The 25394-nt window shown below is 43.8% G+C and overlaps 1 protein-coding gene and 1 long non-coding RNA gene across 2 annotated transcripts in view; one reads left to right on the top strand and one right to left on the bottom strand.

The window, feature by feature from the left end:
- LOC138287544 (uncharacterized) overlaps positions 1-2625 on the bottom strand; it is a 30919-nt gene extending 28294 nt beyond the window's left edge. Inside the window, exon 1 of the long non-coding RNA XR_011202234.1 lies at positions 2523-2625. This is a non-coding gene — a long non-coding RNA (uncharacterized lncRNA). The remainder of the gene's footprint in view (positions 1-2522) is intronic.
- An 8954-nt stretch (positions 2626-11579) lies between these two features.
- LOC138291183 (interleukin-8-like) lies at positions 11580-24917 on the top strand. The gene is made up of 4 exons (XM_069230300.1): positions 11580-11900; positions 18877-19012; positions 22493-22590; positions 23831-24917. Exons 1-3 carry the CDS (start codon positions 11837-11839, stop codon positions 22578-22580), a joined length of 288 nt encoding a protein of 95 aa, XP_069086401.1. The 5' UTR covers positions 11580-11836; the 3' UTR covers positions 22581-22590; positions 23831-24917.
- The last annotated feature ends 477 nt before the right edge of the window (positions 24918-25394 follow it).

Here is a 25394-nt window from a genome sequence, read left to right as displayed (position 1 = left end):
AGTAAAAACAATTTATTCCAAAGGAGTATTGTTGCCATGCATGAATGACATGTTTGTAGTTGGTGTACTAAGTGCAGGTTTGTGTGATATTGTCCTTAGATTTGTGCACAATGATATTTGTGTTGTCTTATTTCTAATTTGCTTTTCTTTCTTTCTTTTTAGTGGTATATCATTGGTGATTGCTGTGTCTGTGCAGAGTAATTGCTGGTGATTCAAGCTTTTTCAGACAAGTGAGCGGTATAGTTTTTGAGTTTATAACTCTTACTAATAAAGCTACACTTTATTACTTATCTTACACAGTGCTGGTTGTTGGTGGTGCATTTGTCCAGTTAACTTTTGTAGGAAAGATCATGGCTAGCCGCAGGATGACCGCTCGGCAGGTGGTTGGTATGCTTTTTGAGTCATTGTCTGATCATGATTATGAGACGGACTCTGCATCTGAGGCAGAGGAGGAAGTGAGGGATTCTGGCAGTGAATCTTCTGATGAGGAAGCCACACTCAGTGCAGTTGAAGGGCCTGTTTCAGAGGAGGACACTGGTGTGACATTAGTGCAGCAACCTGGGGCTGAAAGGTTTCCCGTCAGAAGACCTGAACTCTGGGTTGCCCCAAACATGGAACAGCCAGAGTTGCCTGCCTTTGCTGGTCTCCCGGGGTGTAGCGTCAATACTGAGAACTTTTTGCCTGTCAATTTCTTTGAGTTATTTGTAGATGATGTGTTTTTGGAAGAGATTGTTGAGCACACTAATTTGTATGCGGAGCAGTATTTGAGGGACAACACTGCTAGACTTAGGCCGCACTCTAGAGCTGCCAAGTGGATTCCCACAAATTTGGAGGAGATGAAAAGGTTTTTAGGTTTGACTCTTTTGATGGGGTTGATAAGGAAGCCGCCACTGGCTTCTTATTGGTCTACTAGTCCCTTGATGGCAACAGCTTTATTTCCTGCAACAATGAGTCGTAATCGGTATTTGCTTCTTCTTAGGATGCTGCATTTTATTGACAATGCATTAGCGTTGCCACGAGATCGCCCTCATTCTGACTGTCTTTTTTAGATTAGGCCTGTCTTTGATCATTTTGTAGATCGTTTTTCAGAGGTCTATGTTTCAGGCAAAGACATAGCTGTGGACGAGTCTTTGGTCCTCTTCAAGGGTCGTTTGGTTTTTAGGCAGTACATTCCTAGCAAGAGGGCACGATGTGGAATTAAATTGTATATGCTGTCTGAAAGTAGTACAGGATATGTGTATAATTTCCGTGTCTACACTGGTAGGGATTCCAGTATTGACCCCCCTGGTTGTCCTCCCACTTTTGGAGTTACTGAGAAAATTGTGTGGGAACTTGGTAGACGACTGTTCAACAAAGGTCACCATTTGTATGTAGATAACTTTTACACTGGAGTGCAGTTGTTCAAGGAATTGTTTAGAGTGGACACTGTTGCTTGTGGTACAATTCGTTGTAACCGGAAAGGCTATCCAACGGAGCTTGACTGTAAAAAACTTGAAAGGGGACAGTGCAGTGCCTTGTGGAATGATGAGCTGCTAGCTTTGAAGCTTTCAGACAGGAGGAATGTCTACATGCTAACTACCATCCATGATGAAAGTACTTCCCCCGTGACTGTTTGGGGCCAGGTTGCTGAAGTGTGCAAACCTGTGTGCATTTTAGATTATAATAAGCACATGGGAGGTGTAGATAGAGTTGATCAGAGGTTGGAACCTTATACTGCTATTCGTAAGTCTTACATTTGGTATAAGAAGTTAGCAATTCACCTCTTCCACTTAGCAACTTTTAATGCTTTTATTGTGTTTAAGGATAGGTCTCCAGAGTCAAAGATGACATTTGTGAAATTTCAGGAGTCAGTGATAGAGAGCCTTATTGTGGTGGAACAGGCCAGCGTTCCTAGAGAAGCAGTGGTGGAGGATGTGGCTAGATTAAAAGATCGCCACTTTGCTGAGCACATTCCTCCCACACCCAAAAAAGACTTTCCAGCTAAGAAATGTAGAGTGTGTTTTTGAAGAGGTATCCAGAAGGAGACTCGAATGTACTGCCCAGATTGTCCTTCAAAGCCTGGGCTGTGTGTGGGAGGTTGTTTTAAGAATTACCACACCCAGAAGAATTACTGGGAACAACCATGAGTGTAAACTCATGTCTGTTTTGTATTTTCATGTGTTCAGTTTCATGGTTAGCATTTCTGTCATGTACTTAGTTAGAGCTTTTGTGTTTGTAGTTTTGTAATTATTTCTAATTAGTTAGGAGTTTCTTTGTTTAAAAAAAAAAAAAAAAGTGATGCCATTGTGTGTGGAGTGGGGCTTGGCTGAGGGTGTACATAGTGTACATATTGACTTGCTGTTGGCTACTGCAACATACTGCCAGCCAAACACCAGTCCACACACTCTCATCAGCTGGTGTGATTGTTGTATCAGGCATGTGGGCGTACGTAAGTGGTGGGCCCTTGAGTGGCGTTGTCTGTCGATGCGAGTGTTGTAATGTGCTGGGCCCGTGGCTGGCGGCAAAGGAGTTGTATAACTCACCTCAAAAGTGCGGAGAACTCCCACATAAGTGAACTCACTGGGAGGAAATGGCACCAGCTAGGTTGAACAGAGAGTACTTGCAGGTCGACGAGAGAGACTCAGGGTAACTGAAGAGAAGAGAAGACAGAACAAGAAGTTAAATAATCACCTAGATAAGACGTATTCCTTAACTGACAAGGTAGTGGAGTAACTGACTGACAGAGAAATACAAGAATGGGGAGAGCCACAGGAAAGGATGAGGGGAGTAATAAAAGGGAAACAGCCAAAAAAGGAGACAGAGTGAATTGGATAAGTTGAAGTTGGAAGGTACTCATGGGAATCCCACCCACCTAGAAGGTAGCATTAGGATGAAAGGAAATGTTACCTTCTGAGAAGAAGACTGTGAGGATGATGAGGAGGATGAAGAAGAGTATTTTGGTCCTAATGATATTTGTGTCAACAAGACAGTAAAACAGGACTGTGTGACTCCTTAAATTTAAGTAATATTGGGGGAACAATTCTCCTTTAATGTATTTCCCTTTATTAATAGTTTAGCAAAATATAATGAAGACCACCTAGAGAGATTTATTCCCTGGCCCCGGAAGGGGTCCTTTGCTCCATGAGATTGAGCTTCAGCTCAAGAATACATAGAGGGAGGCTCAGAACCAAGGATGGGACTATGGGTAAATGAGAAACTCCTTGCATGTCTAGCCCCACGAGCAAGGAGTGTGTCCAAGATACTGTGAACTTGTTAACAGTCCTAGCATACAAGGGATACAAATTGGAAAGAAAAAAAACTGCAGTTTGCACAGGAAGAAGTCAAGTATTTAGAGCAATTGATCTCACCAAATGGCAGACAGATAATAGAAGAGAGAGTGATAGCTGTCTGCAACAAGCCAGTGCTTCAAACTGTAAAAGAAATGCAAACATTTCTAGGATTGTGCAATTTTGTGAGACAGTTGTTTTTTGATTATAGCTCCAGGACAGTTCCCTCATACCAAACAGTTAAAGGGAAGCATTCACTGAGTGTGTCAATACAGTGAACACCACAATTGATACTGGTGTTCAATGACTTAAAATAACCCATTTCCTCTCCACCAGTGCTGGCAGCACCGGACTATGCAAAGGGGTTCTTTTTGTTCTCACATACAAATGGGACAACTATGGCTGCCTTCCTTACACAGAAGTATCCAATGGGGCATAAGTCAATTGCTTATTTTAGTGCTCAACTAGACAACATATTGAGATGACATTTTCCACGTGAGCAGTCCATACGAGCAGCAGCCTTTGCTGTAGAGAAGTCATCAACAATAACATCTGGTAGCCCTCCCACATTGTATATCGAACATGCCCTTTTGCAGTTTTACAGAAAGCTAAGAGCACTCAAGGGTCATCCGGATATGAAGTCATACTTTCCAATGCTGCTATTAAAATAATGTGTGCTCATTCTGTCAACCCCATGCAATTTCTAGTAGAACCGTTAGAAGGCACAGACAATGATTGTGCTACACATGAGGAACAAGACGTTGCCACAGCATAAGAGACGCCAATTGAAGGAAGCAAAGAACTACATATTGATGGATCTTCTATGATAGCTCGTTTTAGAAGACTTAGACACACAGGTACAGCCATAGAAGAACAGACATAAAGTGATGTACTCAGTACTGTGATACTTACCATTGCCTTCACACTTTTCAGGCCAAGCAGCGGGACTACACCCTCTGGTAGAGACATTACAACTGGTGTAAACAGGTGATGTTACAATATATTTGGACTCAACATATGTAGCCTCTACTGTCTCTTCCGGGATAACAAGGTGGCAAAGAAGAGGTTTTCGGAAGAGTTATAGTACCCCAGTAGCTCATGGCCCCCTCCTACAACAACTAATAATAGAACTATTGAGAAGAGAGAACAAAGCAATGGTAAATAGCAAGCTCACATGGAGGGCATGCATGCTGTCTCACAGGGCAACAACATAGCTGACCAGGCAGCTAAGGAGGCTGGGCAGATGGCTAATACCATATGTGCAGTTTATATATGTGAAACGGAGAGGAGTGATGTCCCCTATATGACATTAGCAGCATATCACCTTCAGGATATACAAGAAACAGCTCCTCCTGAAGAAAAGGAGGTTTGGGAATAGAGAGGATTTAGGATATCCACTTATTTTCTGTATAATATATAGATACAGGCAAACTAGTGATGCCCCAGGGACTGCTCCATTAATCATGAACACAATTACACTTACCAACACATGTCCCTAAAAAGACATTGTTAGACACCACATCAGCAGAGTGGTTTGTTCCAGACCTTCCAAAACTAATTGATTGTTATATACATAAATGTCTTATACGTAAACAATACGGTTCATCCAGACCACCAGCCTTACCACCATCATCCATACCTAGGCCAAAGGGTCCTTTCCAAGAATTACACATGGACTTTGTAGATGGACGAATTCCTCTCGCCGTGGAGAGTCGTGCAGAAGTATTTTCCTGCCAAAAGAACGCCAACAAGCCTTGCTAGCTGCAAATCGTGCAGTTAGCGTTTTTGGATGCTGCTGTGGCCCAGGAGGGACCAGAAGATCGCAAATTGGACCAGGAGGTAGAGGGGACGTCGAGCAAGACAAGGAGCCCTCTTAGCAGCAGGTAGCACCCGGAGAAGTGCCAGAAACAGGCACTACAAGGATGCGTGAAACGGTGCTCACCCGAAGTTACACAAAGGAGTCGCCGGAGACCAACTTAGAAAGTCGTGCAATGCAGGTTAGAGTGCCGTGGACCCAGGCTTGGCTGTGCACAAAGGATTTCTGCCGGAAGTGCACAGGGGCCGGAGTAGCTGCAAAAGTTGTGGTTCCCAGCAATGCAGTCTGGCGTGGGGAGGCACGGACTTACCTCCACCAAACTTGGACTGAAGAGTCACTGGACTGTGGGGGTCACTTGGACAGAGTTGCTGGATTCGAGGGACCTCGCTCGTCGTGCTGAGAGGAGACCCAAGGGACCGGTAATGCAGCTTTTTGGTGCCTGCGGTTGCAGGGGGAAGATTCCATCGACCCAAGGGAGATTTCTTCGGAGCTTCTAGTGCAGAGAGGAGGCAGACTACCCCCACAGCATGCACCACCAGGAAAACAGTCGAGAAGGCGGCAGGATCAGCGTTACAGAGTTGCAGTAGTCGTCTTTGCTACTATGTTGCAGTTTTGCAGGCTTCCAGCACGGTCAGCAGTCGATTCCTTGGCAGAAGGTGAAGAGAGAGATGCAGAGGAACTCGGATGAGCTCTTGCATTCGTTATCTAAAGTTTCCCCAGAGACAGAGACCCTAAATAGCCAGAAAAGAGGGTTTGGCTACCTAGGAGAGAGGATAGGCTAGCAACACCTGAAGGAGCCTATCAGAAGGAGTCTCTGACGTCACCTGGTGGCACTGGCCACTCAGAGCAGTCCAGTGTGCCAGCAGCACCTCTGTTTCCAAGATGGCAGAGGTCTGGAGCACACTGGAGGAGCTCTGGACACCTCCCAGGGGAGGTGCAGGTCAGGGGAGTGGTCACTCCCCTTTCCTTTGTCCAGTTTCGCGCCAGAGCAGGGCTAAGGGGTCCCCTGAACCGGTGTAGACTGGCTTATGCAGAATTGGGCACATCTGTGCCCAAGAAAGCATTTCCAGAGGCTGGGGGAGGCTACTCCTCCCCTGCCTTCACACCATTTTCCAAAGGGAGAGGGTGTAACACCCTCTCTCAGAGGAAGTCCTTTGTTCTGCCATCCTGGGCCAGGCCTGGCTGGACCCCAGGAGGGCAGATGCCTGTCTGAGGGGTTGGCAGCAGCAGCAGCTGCAGTGAAACCCCAGGAAGGGCAGTTTGGCAGTACCAGGGTCTGTGCTACAGACCACTGGGATCATGGGATTGTGCCAACTATGCCAGGATGGCATAGAGGGGGCAATTCCATGATCATAGACATGTTACATGGCCATATTCGGAGTTACCATTGTGAAGCTACATATAGGTAGTGACCTATATGTAGTGCACGCGTGTAATGGTGTCCCCGCACTCACAAAGTCCGGGGAATTGGCCCTGAACAATGTGGGGGCACCTTGGCTAGTGCCAGGGTGCCCTCACACTAAGTAACTTTGCACCTAACCTTTACCAGGTAAAGGTTAGACATATAGGTGACTTATAAGTTAATTAAGTGCAGTGTAAAATGGCTGTGAAATTACGTGGACGTTATTTCACTCAGGCTGCAGTGGCAGGCTTGTGTAAGAATTGTCAGAGCTCCCTATGGGTGGCAAAAGAAATGCTGCAGCCCATAGGGATTCCTGGAACCCCAATACCCTGGGTACCTCAGTACCATATACTAGGGAATTATAAGGGTGTTCCAGTAAGCCAATGTAAATTGGTAAAATTGGTCACTAGCCTGTTAGTGACAATTTGAAAGAAATGAGAGAGCATAACCACTGAGGTTCTGGTTAGCAGAGCCTCAGTGAGACAGTTAGGCACCACACAGGGAACACATACATATAGGCCACAAACTTATGAGCACTGGGGTCCTGACTAGCAGGGTCCCAGTGACACATAACAAACATACTGAAAACATAGGGTTTTCACTATGAGCACTGGGCCCTGGCTGGCAGGATCCCAGTGAGACAGTGAAAACACCCTGACATACACTCACAAACAGGCCCAAAGTGGGGGTAACAAGGCTAGAAAGAGGCTACTTTCTCACACTACACAGTGATTCAAACTACGCCAACACCAGTGAAGCTGCAGGAACTGAAGCACTGGATCTACATCACAGACATCAGACCAGCCCAAAATTGTGCCCCTCCTCCTTATCAGGAGTAAGGAGAGGTGGGATAGAGCACATTTGGAATATGATCACTTTCTATGCAAAATTGAAAAACTAAAAAATAAATCCAGCTCCTGAATGCCTGGTGGGATCTTCATTGGGGTAACAGGCCTTCTGTCATGAAATTTTGTTGTTGTTATTTTTTTATTTTCTTTATGTGTGTATGTTTTAAATTTGTGTTGCATACCCTCCTAAAGGATAAGGACCCGCCAGGTAGGAGACAAGGGTCTGAAGACTAGGAGTTGTAATAATGAGAGTGACTATCTGCGAACACTGGCATTAGTTAACATTCCAGGTCCAAGCTTATGTCAGGGGACAGTGGCGAGGTAATATGGCGATGGACTGCCCCCGAGGGTGTTGAAGGAAAGGTATAATGATGATACAGCATATAATCAGATATGTATAAATTGTACACATATATTGAATCTGAGGTATTCTCATATACCTTGTTGGATCTAGTTACTCCCCTACATACACACATATTGCCTTCCAAAGAATACTCAGTGTGTTTTAGAAAAATGGGAGACAGAGAGTAAGAATGAAAAAGAACTGTAAACATATAATAGATATGGCATCTGTACAAGAGGGCCTTGCAGCATTGATGAATACCTTTTGGGTTTGTGGTATACTAGCATATGTCCAGTTGCCATTTAGCTGGGAGAGCCGTGCTCTGTTGCCATATTGGTGTCCCAGATATTGATAGTTCCACTACATGACAATATAACAGTGGAAGATCTCCATACGCATGCACAAGGGCAACAACATGCACTAGTACTTAGATGGAAAAGTGATGTACGCCAATACTTTGCCCTAGATGTGCAATCAGTGCCGGATGAGTACAGGTTGTGGAACAGAGCTGAGGTATGGTTTGGTAGCAACTGTCTGGGAGGATTGATGCCTGCCCTACTATCCATAGCCAATGCCCCTGGATTACAAATGACCTGATATGAGGTAATGCTACTAGTAAATGGCAAAGAGGATGGATTCAATTCCATCAAAGAAGAGCTTTGGGGTATGTGCAACACCGTTAGGCAAAACATGATAGTTACATACCTTAAGGGACACCATTGGGTGGAAGCAGAAAGCCCCTAGTGGTTGGTTTCCTGCTGGTTCTCATGCCTATCATCCAGGCTATCAGACCTGTTAAAAGCCTTATTACCACTAATAATAGTCTTATTATTATGTTGCTGCTGCTTTCAAACAATAATGCAATGCTACCAGAAAGGAGTAACAAAGGTTGGCACTCTAAGAATAAACACCGTAGAAGAAACAAGGATAGACCAGAAGGATATAAGTGTTGAAAATTCAACAGGAGGGGGGAATGTGGAGATAGGAGACAGAACCATAACTCCATTGAGACTCCATTTTGTGTCATTCAAACAAACAACATGCAGAAAACAAACTCATAAAGTATGTGCTACGTCCTGAGTTTTGGTACAGAGATTGTCAAAAGGCGTAAGCAGAGAAAAAACACAAAACAGTTCCAAGAAACATTGGTTTGTCTAGAGTCAGCAGAACACCGCCAGTCGCAGGGAGTGTAGGGTGGGTGACATACATCCAAAGCGCATCACTTAATTGTGTGAAAGATAGAGGCTGAGAAAGAAATCACATGACTAACATATGCTTGCGGCTTTTAAAATGTTTATCAACTATTGTATTCAATGCTTGTTAAAATGCATAAATATTGAACGCAGTCATATGGTCTTTGAGACTCTCCCTTGAATGTGACTTTGCATGTAGCATTACAGTGGGTCTCCCGGCCTTGAAATAAATTCTATCCTAAAACCCAAGACGGAAGGCTGTGTTAATTTCTATGGGCAGAGGGAGGAAAATTGTCCACAGTTGACACCAGTTGTGCCTTTGAAGTAGGGAGAAGCTTCTAGAGGGATGCCTTTGAAGTCCACAGGTGCCCTGAAATCCTGCCCCTGGCTCCAGTCTAACTACAGGGGAAATGCAGCCCTTTGTGTGGAAACAAGACACAGACCATTCAAGGGTAAGTGGGGCTGGGTACAACTCCTCCCCCTTATCCTGTCAGTGATGGCCCGTCCAGTCACACCTAAATTCCCCATTGTGTGGCTGTCTAGGAGGAATACAAAAAGCCCAACTGTCAACTACAACCAATCATGTGACTGAGAGACAAGGGACAGCACCAAATGGCTAAGGCAAGGAAATGTCAACTTTCTAAATGTGGCTTTTTTTAAATTGTAATTAAAAACTCGATTTCACCATAAGTTAGGACTGAGTTTTCATTACAATTCCAGAGACACCAAATATGAACCAGTTACCTGTTGTCATTTGGAAACTAAACGTATACAAATGAAATAAGGTAACTACAATGGTGTTATATGGGAGAGGTAGACCTTGCAGTAGTGAAAAATGAATGTAAGAGTTTTTCATCACCAGGACATGTAAAAGTTAAAAGGGCATGCCCTAACTTGTAAATATATTGCACTGTGCCCTCTGGGCTGTCCAGGACCTCCCCTAGAGGTGACTTTATGTATTCAAAAGGATGATTTGGTCCTGGTAAAAGGTGTACTTTGCCAGGTCGAATTGGCAGTTTAGAACTGGCCATCACAGGCTGCAAAGGCAGACCTAAGGCATGCTTAAAGTGCTACTTGAGTGGGTGGCACAATCAGTGCTGCAAGCCCACTAGCCACATTCAATGTACTGGCCCTGGGCACATGTAGTGCACTTTACTAGGGACTTACAAGTAAATTAAATAGGACATTTTATTATAGGCCAATTCTACCATGGTTTAAGGAGAGAGTACAAGTGTTTTAGCACTGGTTATAAGTGGCAAAAGTGCACAGAGTCCTATGGACAACAAAAACGAATCCAGCAAAGATAGGAGGAGTGAAGGCAAACAGTTTGTGGCTGACCTGCCAGGCTGATCCGCCGGAAACAGCTGGTCCAACCCAAAGGAATCCTTTTCATGCTGTATGGCCTGGGGTGCTTGCACAAACAGGGCAAGGTAATGTGAGGGAGTGCTTAGGTCCCAAGTACCTATGGCATGCCTGGGATTACCCCCTGCACATCTGTTCATATGTATAGCAGTGCAAGGGGAAATCCTAGAGAACACCGTTTGTTTGTGCTGTCGGCGTTGTTGTGACTGCTATTATTCTTTCGGAGTAGCATTGCAAGAGTTCCAGGGGCTCTAGTGCAAGCAGAAAATGCCTCTCAACCCTTGGAGGTGAATTCAAAGACAGTAATAGCTCGGGTGCAGTGCTGCCATGTTGCACAAGTATAGCTACGCACTTTGCTACCGGGCTAATACTCAGTCTGGCAGAACTGATGTGGATCCACTGGCTGATGTGAGTCACCTTCACCACCACATTGGTGATCAGACATCGGTCAGGCAAACATTGTAGAGAATGTGCTGCCTCCTCCTAGGTGTAACAGATGCTTAAATAATAAAATTCACTTTTTTTCATAATGGCCAGCATATGCATAATATGTCCACTTCATTCAATTATGTGTATCTTTTTCTCAGATGTGTCAATTTTCTATAACTCTGAAACCTGGCAGGGTTTCACTATTGTGTGTGTAGGCAAAATATCACAAAAGATTAAATTAAAAGATTGCTCAGTACTTTCAAGATGTCCAAGTTTCATCCTGAATGATCATGCAAGTACCAAGGTGAACTGTGCTTAAGTTCAGAAAAGGAATCCAATAGTTGAAAGTGTATTTATTTTATTTCTCTGCTGCCGTAATTGAAGGAGAAGGAAAAAAAACACAAGTAACAGTTGTGTTCGTTATAGTGTGAAACTGCAACAACTACAAACAGTTCAAGACCAAAAACATCCAAACGTGTTCACTGTAGCCAACTGTGTTACATGGTAAATAAGTACGCACACCAACAAAACACTGCAGCTTGGCTTCACAGTTGAAATCTCTTACCTCAAAAGAAAGTCTTCTGTTGAGACAGAACATCTGCGATTTGTCTGGGAATGGCTGGCTCGGACTAAAAATAAGGGTGCATCGAAGGCAAATCATGAGAATAAAATCGGCAGTTGGTTCAGCACTGCATTAGTCATGACTCACATAGTTGCCAACGAAACTCTACTCCACACAAAGTAAACAAAGGACATGCCTATATTGTTAGTGGATTTATCCTCACTGGATGAAATCATGTTCGATTCTAGACCTTTGAAAGTGACCAGGCCTTTGTGCCGAAACAAGGAAGTGGGTGATTTGTTAGTAAACCAGGTGTGGAGCAAGGAAAGCTGTCGAAAATGCCACACACATTTTATTAAACGTCAGACGATGCACGAGCCTCTTAAACGTTAACTGGTGTAGTTTGCTCACAACCACATGACTCAATATGTGTGTGACAAACAATATCTTGCAATTCTAGTCCCGGGAATTTTCTGCAATATGTTGCGTCTAATGATGTCAGGGGAGAGGTGAAATGGAGTATAAATGTGTTCCCTCGACAGTGATGCAGACAGAAATCATAACAAGCATCGAGCTCCATCCAGAAGTGATCTCTGAAGGGTACATTCACCTATCATGCAAGGCGTACATTTTGCTGCTGTGCTGGCCATGTGGCTGCTCTGTGGATCTCTGTCTGAAGGTAAGCATCTCAGGAACTGCTGTCTTTTTTACTATGTGTTAAACAGTTTTTCTTCTAAGTGCATAAGCTACAACCTTCGCTTCATGCTAATTTACCAACCTTTCTTTGTTTGAAGGACAGTAACAACTGTGGGGGACTGCGTTTCCTTTGCAAGTGATGTACCCTTAATTGTGTTGGTTTGCTGTAGTTTGGAGCAAACAGATAAGAAGTGCCCAGCTGAGTGACATGAATTCACAAAACGTGAACTTCCACTGATCAATGGATTTACTTCTTCTCAGTATATAGTTTAATACTATGCATGAGTAAATCCTACTTCATATCCTGGAAAGTTTGGAAACACGTACAAACTTGAAAGCTATTAATACCAAGGAAGTAGTTAGAGATGTAATACTATCAGTGGTTCAGTGGCAAGGGATGTCAGAGAGGAGAGGGGTGGAATGGGGTGGACTAGGTTGGAGTGGATTGGGCTATGGAGGTGGATTGGATTGGAGGAGAGTGGGTGGATTGGATTGAAGTAGAGTGGGATGGGTTGGATTGGGGTAGAGTGGGTGGAATGCGTGGGGTGGGGTTGATTTATGTGGGGTGGATTGGTGGGTGGTTTTGATTGAGTGGGTGGATTAAAATAGGGAAATGTAGATTGGGTTGGTGTGAGGTGGATTAAATTGGATTGGGTGGGTGGTTTGGATTGGAGTACTAGGGCGGGATGAGGTGGATTCTATTGGAGTGGGGTGGATTGGAGCAGGGTAAATTAGATTAGTCTGGAGTGGGGTTGACTGGATTGGAGTAGGGTGTAATGAACTTGAGTGGGGTGGACTGGATTGAAGTGAAGTGGATTGGATTGAGTGTGGTGGATTGTATTGTATTGGAGTGGGGTGGGGTGGGTTGGATGGATTGGATTGGAGAGGATTGTACTGAACTGGGATGGACTTGGGTGGATTTTACTGGGATAGAGTGGACTGGGTGGATTTGAGTAGATTGTGATGGCTTGGAGTGATTGAGGATTGGAGTGGGGTGGATTCAAGTAGGGTGGATTGAAATGGGACAGGGTGGATTGGATTGGGGTGTGATTTGCTGCAGTGAGATGGATTTTAGTGGAGTGGATTGGGTTGGAGTGAGGTGTGTTGGACTGGATTGAGGTGGATTTGAGTGGGTGTATTGGATTGGGGTGGGCTGGATGGATTTGATTGGAGTGGGGTGGACTGAACTGGGATGAGGTGGGGTGGGGTGGATTGGAATGGGATGGGGTGGGGTTGATTGGGCTGGGATTGAGCTGGGTGGATTGGAGTAGAGTGTGGGGGATTGGAGTGAGTGGGTGGGGTGGAGTGGGATGGTTTGGAGTAGGGTGATTGAAATGGGATAGGTGGATTGGATTGGGGTGGGGTTCGCTGCAGTGGGATAGACTGATTTGCAGTGGGGTAGAGTGGATTGAATTGCAGGGGGTGTGTTGGATTGAATTAGATTAGGGTGGATGGGATTGGAGTGGGGTGGATTGCGCTGAGGTGGGTGGATTAGAGTGGGTGGGGTGGATTGATTGAATTGGAGTGGAGTGGACTGAAGTAGGATGGGGTGGGGTGCATTGTATTGGTGTGGGGTGGATTGGATTGGAGTGGGTTGGACTGAACTGGGATGGGGTGGTGTGGATTAGATTGGTGTGGGGCTGATTGTAGTGGATAGATTGTAGTGGAGTGGATTGTGGTGGATTGGTCTGGAGCCGGGTGGATTGGATTGAAGTGGTTTGGATTGGAATGGAAGATTGGATTGGATTGGGTTGGATTGGTGTAGTGTGGATGGGATTGGAGAGGGGTGGACTGGATTGCAGTGAAGTAGATTAAAGTGGTTTGGAGTGGGGTGGATTGGACTGGAGTAGGGTCGATTAATGTGTACCGGATTGTACTTGAGTGTAGTTGATTAAAGTGGATTGTATTGGAGTGGGATGGATTGAGTAGCAGTGGACTTGATTGGAGTGGGGTGGATTGGAGTGGGTGTACTGTTTTGGAGTGGGGTGGGTTGTATTGCAGTAGGGTGGGTTGGGTCAGAGTGGGGTGGACTGTATTGGAGTGGGGTGAGTTGGACTGGAGAGGGTTGAATTAGAATGGGGTTGTATCAGACTGGAGTGAGATGGATTGAACTGGAGTGGATTGGGGAGGGGTGAAGCGGGTTGGATTGGATTGGGGTGAGGTGTATTGGATTGGAGTGGAGTGAGGTAGATTGGACGGGGCTGGATTGGAGTGGGATGGATTAGTGTGGTGTGGATTGGTTTGGGTTAATTAGATTGTAGTGGGATGGATTGTGGTGAATTGGAGTGGGGTGAATTGAGATCAAGTGGGATGGGTTGGATTGTAGTGGGGTGATTTAGAGTGGGCCAGATTGTGTTGGATGTGAGTAAATTGTCTGGGATTAGTGTGGTGCAGATTTGTTTGGATTTGAGAGGGACAGATTGGAGTAGGACAGTTTGAAGTGGGACAGATTGTTTTGAATTGGAGTGGGGCAGACTAGAGTGGGCAGATTGCATTGGATTGGAGTGGGGCAGATTGTATAAGGATGGATTACACTGGATTGAAGTGGAATGGGGTGGAATGGATTGGAGTGGTGGGGATTGGATTTGTGTGAGGTGGATTGGATTGGAGTGGGGCATATTGTTTTGAATTGGAGTGGGGCAGATTGGAGTGGGACAGATTGTTTTGGATTGGAGTGGGACAGGTTGGAGTAGGGCAGATTGTTTTGGATTAAAGTGGGGCAGATTGGAGTAAGGCAGATTGAAGTTGGGGCTGATTGTTTTGAATTTGAGTGCAGCTGATTGCAGTGGGGCAGATTGTTTTGGGTTGGGTAGATTGAAGTGCAGACTGTTTTGGACTGGAGTGGGGCAGATTGTTTTGGATTGGAGTGGAGTACATGAGAGTGGGCATATTGTTTTGGGTTGGAATATGGCATATTGTTTTGGACTGGAGTGGGACATAATGGAGTGGGACAGATTGATTTAAATGGTAGTGGGGAACATTGTTTTGGAGTGGTGTACATCAGTCACGGCTCGCTAGGAAAAAAAAGGCACTGTGCGGGGTGGTGCTGCACGTTGCAGGGTGGGGAGCATAGTTGGGGGAATAATAATAAAATAAAAATACATATAAAAAATAAAACGTACCTCCTCCGCTCCCATGCTGCTCCTCTCTCCCTCGTCGCTCCAGGCAGGCACAGGCTCCCAGCCTGCCCGGTGCCAATCCTGATGCTGGTCAGAGCAGCATCAGGATTGGCTGGGAGTGCCCAGACAGGGCGCTCCCAGGCAGACTGGGAGCCTGTGCAGGCTCTCTCCAGCCCAAAAAACAATGTTGCTGGGCTGGAGATAGCCCTGAGCGCATGTGTGTTTGGCCGGCCTGAGACAGTCGACCAAAAACACATGCGCACTGAGGGGAATGCACAGTGCACTCCTCTCGTCTTCATCATACCACATGGTCCTACGCCCCTTTAACAACCAAATGATAATAAACATAATTCATTATCGTTTAGTTGTCAAAGGTTTATAGCAGTAGCTGCTGTTGGTGGGGGGAGGGGCAATGCTCCTCTGCCCTAATGGAGGAGCCTCCCCTGGTGTAAAATTGTTTTGGACTGGAGTGGGGCGGATTAGATTGGGATGGGTTGGGAGGATTGGAGTGGGTGGGTTGGAGTGGATTGGATTGGGGTCTGATGAAGTGAATTAAATTAGGGTGGGAAGGGTTGGTGTGGGTGAGGTGGGGTGGATTGGGTTGGATTGTAGTGGGCTGATTGAGTCAAGTGGTTTGGGGTCTACTGCACAATTATGTGTTAAAGCATAATTTCAGAAATTACACATAATAAAGAAACAATGTTGCTTTGCAATATTTAAAATAAGATAATTGTCACTTTATGAGAACAGCACCCACAAGCAAAAACAAAAGAAAACATGAGTGCAAAATGAGAAAAGATGACTTGGCCCAAAAAAGAAAGCTATGAAAACTAAAACTTTACAATTTTGTTTGTCCTGCTGGGCACATTTTTGACAGTCACAAGCCTTCTGTTTGCAGGGCACTAGAAGTTAAAAATAGCAAAATAGTACCACAATCACATTGGGAACAGAGTACGGGTACTGATTAATTTGAATCAATCAGTGGTTGGTCCCTGCTCCCCGCAGAGACACGAAAATGATGTCAGGCTTGCAGTGATGAATTTTGAGTCTGTAAAAAGAGTGCCACGCAAGCCAACAAATAGTAAGCAACAGGCAGGCTATAATCCCTTTACTGTACACAACAGAGTCTTGCAAGCGGACGCATGTGCCAGTGCATGCACACGCAGGCTCGACCCTTAAAAACATGAACACAACTTTTAAACCTAAATATTGCATCACACTTTTCAAGCTTCCTATTAACACAATAAGACACTACTTCTTTTGTGTTGCTTTCCAGATTGTCCTGAAATGTTAGGTACACCTTCACTTTTTCACACTGAACCAGTGCTGTGTCACCGGTTGCAGTGCCACCCACACACTTGTATATACTCATATTCATTTGATTGATTGTTATTTAAAAGATAACTAATTGCCTATCGTCCCTAATTAGAAACCCCACTCATATATTGCCAGCCTAGAGAAAGCCTGAGATGTACAGTGCCAAAGGAGGTGAAGCAGGCCTCAGCAGCTCTTCCTCACCTGTGCTACAAGATAACATTTGTATTCATAATTATGAATGCACAATAACTGCATGTCTCTATAAACTAATTTTCAACAAAATTGATACGGAATCCAATGTTACTTTACTTAGGCTACTTCAAATATTGACAGGATTGGTTTCTGAATGGTTATAATGTGGCATAAGTATATTTGTGAGTAATTTCATACTAGGGTTTCCATGTGCACCCTTTTAACTTACATGACTAGGATAAGGGCATAACCAGGTGGACCTGGTAATTGTTGTACCACTTTTAGGAATATATGGAATTCACATAATTTTGCAGCACTATGCAAAATTTCTGAAAATTGTCCAAGCATACATGAAATGTAAATCAGGCATTTTGTGTTACTCTTTTAGCGTGTGTTGTTGCATGTATAAGTGACTTGAAGTGCTTTGCACTAAAAAAAGAGAGCAAAAAAACACAGGAACTGCAAGCAAGACCTGCAAAAGTTCTGTTCATTTGCATGCATACCTTTTTGTTACCCAAGTGACCCTCAATTATACTGTGTGGTCTACAGAGGAGGGTGAACCACTAAAAGCTCAAGCCAGGCTCGAACTTACAGTCTGGCTCTGGCTCACCTTGAGGCCTTGTTGGAATCTCAAACAGATAACGAGCCGAGCTTTCATGTGGCTCCTGCCTGCCTCCCTCCTTTCACCCAGGAGGTGGTGTTAGGGTCAGAACTGCCAACTATGGAACAGAGGAACCAGTTTCAATTATCGGTGTTGGCTCAACATGATGTGATTCAGAGCAAATTACTTTATCTCTCCATGCCTATGAATAACGCATTAGATCTTGAGATGTAACTGGTGTTCATGTAAAGCGCTTTGACTTTGCGCTATATTCACAAACACTTAGGCCCTGATTTTTTCAAAAGTGGTGCAGCGCGGTGGTGCACCAAAAAAAGCAGCACTGCTCGGTGCAACTTTTGAAATGCAGGGATGCGCCGTATTTACAGGAATACTGCGCACCCATGATTTTCCCCTGCGCCGGCTCTGAATTAAGCTGCCTGCGCCAATGCAGGCATCCTTTCACCATAGTGTAATGGTGTCTGCATTGAAGGGATAGATTGTTTATGTGCAAGAAGGAATCCCTTCCTGCACATAAACAATCTAATGGCGATTTGGCACTTCTATGTGTTCAGCAAAATGTGGTGCACATAGAAGTACCAAAGCGTAATTTTGGAATGATTGTTTATGAGCAGGGAGGAACACCTTCCTGCACATAAACAATCACTCATGGCATTTTGCAGAATGCAGCACACATGAAAAAAGCAAAAAACAAGGAGGAATAAAAGCATTCCTCCTCACTTTGCCATGCTAATGCCACCCCTGGGGTGGCGTTAGTTTTTGGTGCTGCCACAGGTTTACGTTTACTTGTAAATCTGGGGCAGCGTCGAGAGCAATGAGTGTTGCAGTGGAATGCCCATGCAACACTGATTACACGCTCCTCTGATGCTGAAAACTGTGTTGGAGGGGCCCATATTTACAAGGAGGTGTAACGCCACAAAAAATTGCATTGCCCCACCTTGTAAATATGGAGCAGTGGTTAGCGCCACCGGAGAGTCACAAAAAGTGGCGCTCCGGTGGCGCTAGGGGCTCTTAAATCTGCCCCTAAGAGGTCAAAACAAATCCTTAACTTCGGGAAAGACAAATAGATATACATTTACTGGTTGATTTGTGCAAAGTGAAACCTGAAAACCTGGATAAATCTCAACTTCCCTGATTAAATTGTGTGATCTTAGGCAAATGTTTTATTTCACCAAAACTCTTTCTCCTTCATCATGGTGGATGAAAGCTTTTGAAATATGTACTTCTCAGTGCAGTGCTATAATGTGCCCTATTAATGACAAAGCGACCACATGTTAAAGAAAGATACTTTTTGAATTTTGAAGACACTCTATCATATAATAGGTGATGTTTGTTGTGTTGAACTATATAGCAATTTTCAGGGCCTGACACATGCACGGGCTCCAAGACTCTCGGCTTGGCTCCGGCTCGGATCTCCCCGTTAATTTGTTGGCTCGCTCACTTCTGGTGGTGTAATGACATATTTTGTACAAGTTTGAAATGCCAGCGGTTTCGCTAATTACATCGACGTAATTTTTCTAGAGAAAAGTTGGTGTATGAGCCACACATCAGAGCTCTTTGTACCCAAACATTTAAGAGAAAGGATTACACACACTGTGGAGCTGTTCCTATATATGATTACTAATACAACAATCACTAGAAATGAATCAACTGTCTGCACAGAAAATGAAATTTGCTCAAGGCTCGTGTCCGTTTTGTGTTTGTATTTGCAGGTGTGTCACTGCAGAAGTCAGCCACGGAGCTCCGCTGTCAGTGCCTCAAGACTGAGTCAGGATTCATCAATCCCAAGCAAATTCAGAAAGTGGAGATCATTCCAAGTGGCCCTCACTGCCAAAATGTCGAAGTCATGTAAGCATTTTTTCCTTAGTTCGTGTTTTTTAATGACCTTGGAAGAATCTTAAGAATAACATTCTTCTCTTCTGTTTCATCCGTTCATGACTGCTCTTGGCAGGGTCTGCACTGGAGTCTGGGCAGGCTGCCACTGTGGTCACTGCTGGCTTATGTGAGACTTTGCCTCTGGAGTGTGCTTTATGCTTCATTTAAAACGGCTTACATACTCAAAAGATATTTCCAAAACGTTGTTTTAATACAGTGCAGATCATAAACTCAACTGTGAGAGTATGCCACCGGCCCAGAAATAAGAAAAGCTGCTAATAACCCCATCAGACTAGTGCTCGGAAAGGATGAAAAAATATTCTGTGAACCCATAAATTGGGGTGGAAAGGAAGTGGAGTCAGGACCTTTGGGGACATGAAGGGCTCGTCACTAACAGCCAGCCTGTGCGTTATTTTTACAAACTCGTTAAGAAATTGGCAGCATTGAGAAAAGTAGCCTGTAAAGCGCTTCTATCTAGCTCAATTAGCCACAAATAGACCTCTTTGTAAGATAGATCGGGCGGCTAGGCGCCTGCTGCAGGTATCTCTGTTGTAGGACATAGTGCTGCTAAGCTATCTGTGCCTAGTCTCTGGTTATAGATTCAGGCCATTTAACAGCTAAGAGGATGTATGTGGGTCCTGCGGAGAATTACACGTAAAATGCAGGTCACATATTTCTGTTTTATGTTAGCTAGCTCAGTTGGTTCATGTTTTTGCTGCAGAGGTCATTATTTGTTATGCAGGTTACGAGTTACAATTAGGTAAAATAGCTCACTGACGTATGCATTTACTGCAAACATCTGCAAGCATCCTAAAGGCATAACTTTGAATCCTTGCAGGCTTTAACTCACTATATCATTGTCTACGGTTGATAAAATTGAATGAATAGCAATAGATACTTATTATTGTGTGATCAAAACATTCACTTTGCACTGTGTGCTATATTCATTGGTATTAGTATTATTACTCAGCTATTCCTGACATTTCTCCACAGAACACATTCTTACCTGTACACCAAGTCAAAAATATTTTCAAATATCACTTTACCTTTTGGAAGCGTTGACGTTACACCCCACTGCACCTTTGTTTTTAGTTGAATCTGGAGGCAAAGTTTCAAAAATGCCTCACTTGACCCTTTTCCAACCCATCCCAGACAGTGCACAGAACATGTACAAAAGGAATTAATAACTGTCTGCCAAATGAATCCTGTAATACTGAGCTGCGCTCTGCAAGGCTGTAGCTGTGCACGGGAAAATGAAGTGAAAGAGTGTATGAACCCACTCAATGTGTCCCACATCATCAGGTATGAAACCCGGATGGTTCCCACTCTATTCCAGCATTGTATCAGATCAAAGATGTGTCTTTTCTCTCCTGTCTTTTGCCAGTTAGGGGTGTGGGGAGTCATATTGTAGCAAGCATTACTTAGTGCTGCTCACGCAGCCACAGGCCTCTGAAGGATACCTGGTGTGCAGCACTGCGATTACTCAGAGATTGGGCAACACAAGCTACTCAAGCCCAGCTTGGGCTGTTCTAATTGCTAGGCTGATGTTGAACGTGACTTGCTGACTAACAACACACCAGTAAATGCCAGCTCATTCCCTGTGACTAAGAGAAGATTGACAAATTCAGAACTCTATGTTAGCCTCACTAGCCTTTTTGAGTTAGGAAAGCAGTTGCAAGTTGAATTCTCTCAAAACCCTTCATCAAAAATCTGCTTCCTCACACTCTTTACTTTGTTCCTGCAAGTCACCCCATTTCTTCCCTGCTACCATCCCTCCCAATGCTCTTCTGTTGTGCGCCAAGTACTGGATGGCACTCTCATTTATGGCCCGGTCTCTAATCCACACAGTGCTCTTTCTTGGCACACTGGGCATGGCATGGCGCCCTTGGATGTTGCTCCACTGCAGTACCCATTGCTGCCTCTCTCCATGTTAGTAGCTGCTATTGGTTTAGCAATGCTGCAGGCAATAATCAGATTGCCATTAGCATCAGCCAACAATGTTAAATGTATGGAAACAATGAAAATGTTGTTTTCTGTAGTTTCAACATAGCCATTGTGTTGCGTGACCATATATGCCAGCCCTCCCGATTCAGGCAGGAGACTACCAATTTCAAGACCAGAGTGCGGATTCCTGCATGTCAAATCCTAATTCCTCTGCGAGATTCATCTGACAAGGTCTGGCCTTGTGTAACTCGCAGTATGCACTGCTGGAACCGGTTTCTGCAGGCCAGTGCACAGCACTCGCATTACGCTCTCTCTGCCGGCTGTAGCGCTTTTTCCGTGCTCCTGACAGGTTAGGAAAAAACACAGTGCATTTCTATATCTAATATCCAGTCCTGAAGCAGAAGACTTGCAAATCCCATACATAACAGCAACCCGGTTCAGGCCCCAATACAAGTTAATGGGGGAAGTACATTATCCCAGTTTGTTTCTAGAAATCTCCCACTTTTCTCTTCTAAAATGTTGTCATGTATGAGAGAAACGCATGTATTGCATTACCAGGTCATGAATTGTATGATGATGCAATGCATGTTGCACCATGCAACACAGAAGTCATTGTGAAAGTACGTAAAATAACGTATTAATGTCAAAAATTTCAAAACCTTTAACAATTCCAGTCAAGCATAGGCAAAGGCAAAGACGCCGCTCGCTCAACAACGGCAAAACAAGATCGTTTGACTTTTGCCAGGGCTTGCTGGTACATATGTGATACAACCAGCATCCAATGTACGATGCTGTGGTCATTTTACATAACATTCGGGTGACATCCGGAAACAGGAAAATACAACGATACCCTAGAAAGCAAATGAAATTAGGTAGTTTTCTTTCAGATTGCAAAGAGCTGAAGACTTTGGCTTTTTATTATTGATAATCAGAAAAATATGTGCCTCCATTTTAGCTTCAAAGACTATGTAATTGGTTGCCCTAGAGAAAGCCAAGTTATTGCGCCTCCGAGCTTGGCTACTTAACAAACCCGCATTTGCTGTCACGGGGAGCGTGCCCCAGCACGACGAGCTCACGTCCGCAAGCCAGCAGATCCAGTCAGTTTGGTTACGCAGAGATCGAACAATGCGCTCAGGGCTATCCCCACTACAATCCATCAAACGAACGGGGAAATAACGTAATGGCGTGCAACTCTCTCAGAAAAGGGAACTGTGTCGCCATCTGTTGCCTACTGGGCAGTGATGTATACGTAATATTTTTAGAAGTGCACTGGTACCACTACAGTGCTGTAGAAAAAAATGAACACCATCCGTTGACTTATCACTTAAACTTTGCATTGTGCAGCGTGACAAATATTCTCAAAATATTCAGTAAAATTGTAACATTGAAGGTGACCGAGGCGCTGTCTCTTCGTCATAGAACATAGGCACACGCTTTCAGTTTGATGCAACTACATACTTGTGAACGACCCTTGACAGATTTGTGACCTTTTAATCTCTTTATTTGCAGCATGGAGCTGCATTCAGGACAGAAGGTGTGTGTGGACCCCCAAGCCGCTTGGGTGAAGAAGATCATGGACTGGATTTCAAAAAGTTAAAGGATGATAGGTAACGCATAGTGCTTGAAAATTAAAGTTAGTAGCATTATTGACCGTAGATGGTGCTTGTCAATATTACTGATTTCTGTTGCTAATCCGTTTTATGCTCCCTCATCTGCGACCCAGCACAGTAAGAGAAGTGACAGCAAATATCTAACTTTAATGTGCAACTCTGCAGGTAGTTGTGCGAGTGTGGATACATTAAAAGAAAGGAAATGACAGCGATGCAATGTGGTGTGTATTAGGCGCTATTTTAGAATTAATGTCAGAGAAGCTAGTATATAGAGGGTGAAGATAACCATAGAGGGCTTTTATTATCTGACTAGGGGAGAATCAATGCCCTAGGGATGTCACTCATGGTCTAAAAACCTCAGCAGTAGCCGGCTATCCAGTCATTAAAGATGCTTCCGTGTCTCGTCACGGGTAGGAAGGGCTACATAACTGCAGTTGCAACTGCAATACAATTTCAAAGGCCAGTTAGCAAGGGGATGTGAGCAGACTCTAAAGCAAAGAGACCCGCTATCTTAATGCAAATGGCAGATTTTGGCAAATTGATGGTTATTTTTGCGAATTAGAAATTTCCTTCGGAAAAGCTAAATTATCTTTTTCAGTTTAACGCTGCAAGAGTTAACCCTCTTACCACTCCCCTTTCAAATTGTTCAACTTTTGCATAATTTCTCCAGCGTTAACTAGATTTATTTAGTGACACATTTCCATTTCTAACAGGCCAGTAGCCATTTTGTCCTTCCTGTTAGGGAACTAAAGACAATGATGAGCTGGTTACAAATAGGGCTAACTATGAAGCATTATGATCCCAAGCAGCCAGGTGACCGGGGCTTGTAGAAGTACTGGAAATTATCCTGAAGCGTGTCTGTGGATTACACATACCAGCGATGCATCTGTGTTACTTAGTGGACTCCCAGCCCCTCACAATGCAAATCAAGTTGATAAGGTGATGTGCTGCACTTTATAAAACTTCAAAATAAAAAAAGATTAGAAATTGATGGATGAAACTCATAGACCACATTGTTAAATGGTTCAACTGTGACGTGAAAACTCTTTAAACAGGCATAATGACTAGTGGACTGTATTTACACTCTCTGGATACAAAGCTTTATATAATATTTACTGCCAATTGATATTCTTGGGAATAACAACCTATGTATGTATTTTGACTGATTGCTCTTGGGTGATTGTTCTTTGGGGTGTTTTTTTATGATTATTTTACAACACACTGTTCTTTCTTTTAGGGATGTGTCCAAAAAATGAAGAAAAATCATGAAGTAATTTGGAGAAGACCCCGAATATACCCATTGTTGTGCCATCAGCTGAGAGCCATCTTGCCGAAACTCCACGTTCTGGCAGTTGCTTTTAAGAGGATATGGAATGTGTTTTTTTGTGTGTTTACTAATTTATATGTATTTGTGTATATGTATGTATGTTGTATTGCTATCAAGCAAACTAGGCCAAAAGGCAGGGGAGCACTGTACATTGTCGAAGGCAATCTTATAAAGTCAGTCAGTAATCCGAGAGGAAGTTGAATTGTGGATTGTTAATTCATATTGATATAGCGTTCCTTAAAGAGACGAGTCTTCAGCAAAATTGGAGCAGCATTGGGGTGGGCCTAATGAATACGGGGTGTTGTTTCAGATTCTCGGTGTAAAGATGGAAAAGGCCTCATATACATTTTATTTTTAATTTACAAAAATAATGTTGGTTTATGGTGTGAATGTTAACATATGGTTGTATTCTTACTTATATCTATAATAATATTTAAAGGGATATGATTTTGAGGAGAGCTCTTATGTCTGAAAATTTGTCATCACTTTCCAGACACAGCTGTAATAGTTAGGGCACTCTCAAATTCAAAGTTTTCAAACTCTGGCCTGTCGGCACTGACGATTGCTCCTTGGCCAACCATAGGCAAAGCTCAGGAATGAGTATACTCTGATTATCTAGATTGTCCTGTGAAAATAATGTGAGGGTAAATAGCACAGCTAAGAGTAAAGTTGGGAACAAAAGCCAATCCAACTGAACTCTTGAGCTAGTTCGCTCCGAAAGAATGGCAGATTTTGAGTTAGAGATAAAGCAGTAACAATAAAGCAGTTATTTATTGCTGGAGCACAACATATTTATTTTTATCCAGCACGTACTGAAATTATATGTTATCATAATTATTATTTATTTAAGTTATGACTTGTATAATTATAATAATTTGGCATGCTCAAGTTTTTGTGGTTAATGGCTCAACTGTCTTATTGTAATATTTACTGAAACGTCTGGAGGACTCATCTGACTTGCATTTTTTTAAGCTTGACATTAAAAAAGATCTTAATGTAAAAAGAAACGTGTATGGTTCTTTGCTTTCATTTCAGCAGTACCACAATGAAGCATAATTATCTGGTGGGAATTAAAGTCAGTTTCATGTTGCCGTTTGCTTTTACCATCACACGCTTCGGATCGCCACCGTGCACGTGTTATATGATGAATCATTTCGTACTTGCCCGCTGTGGAGTTTATTATACTGTCACTAGGCAGAATGCTTAAGGGAACTGCCTGACTTTACTGCCTGTGTTGGTGTGATGTGCTAGATTTTGCTGTACTTCACTGAGATTGCCCCCTGCAACCAGCCATACTGGGCAATATTCACAGTACTCCAGAGGTGCACAGCATTGTGCTTCAATATGCAGAAAAACCACAGCAGAACCGAGAGAGGGCACATGCATAGGTCAACAGTCCTTTGGAATACATTGGCAGCGAAAATCAGAACACTCTGTTCTATGAATGAGTAATAGGCCGCTTTCTTGAGTAGGA

The sequence above is a fragment of the Pleurodeles waltl genome, chromosome 1_1 (assembly GCF_031143425.1).
Source record: "Pleurodeles waltl isolate 20211129_DDA chromosome 1_1, aPleWal1.hap1.20221129, whole genome shotgun sequence".
NCBI lineage: Eukaryota > Metazoa > Chordata > Amphibia > Caudata > Salamandridae > Pleurodeles > Pleurodeles waltl.
The sequence above is the reverse complement of the archived record's forward strand: the minus strand, read 5'-3'. Positions and strand labels throughout refer to the sequence as shown.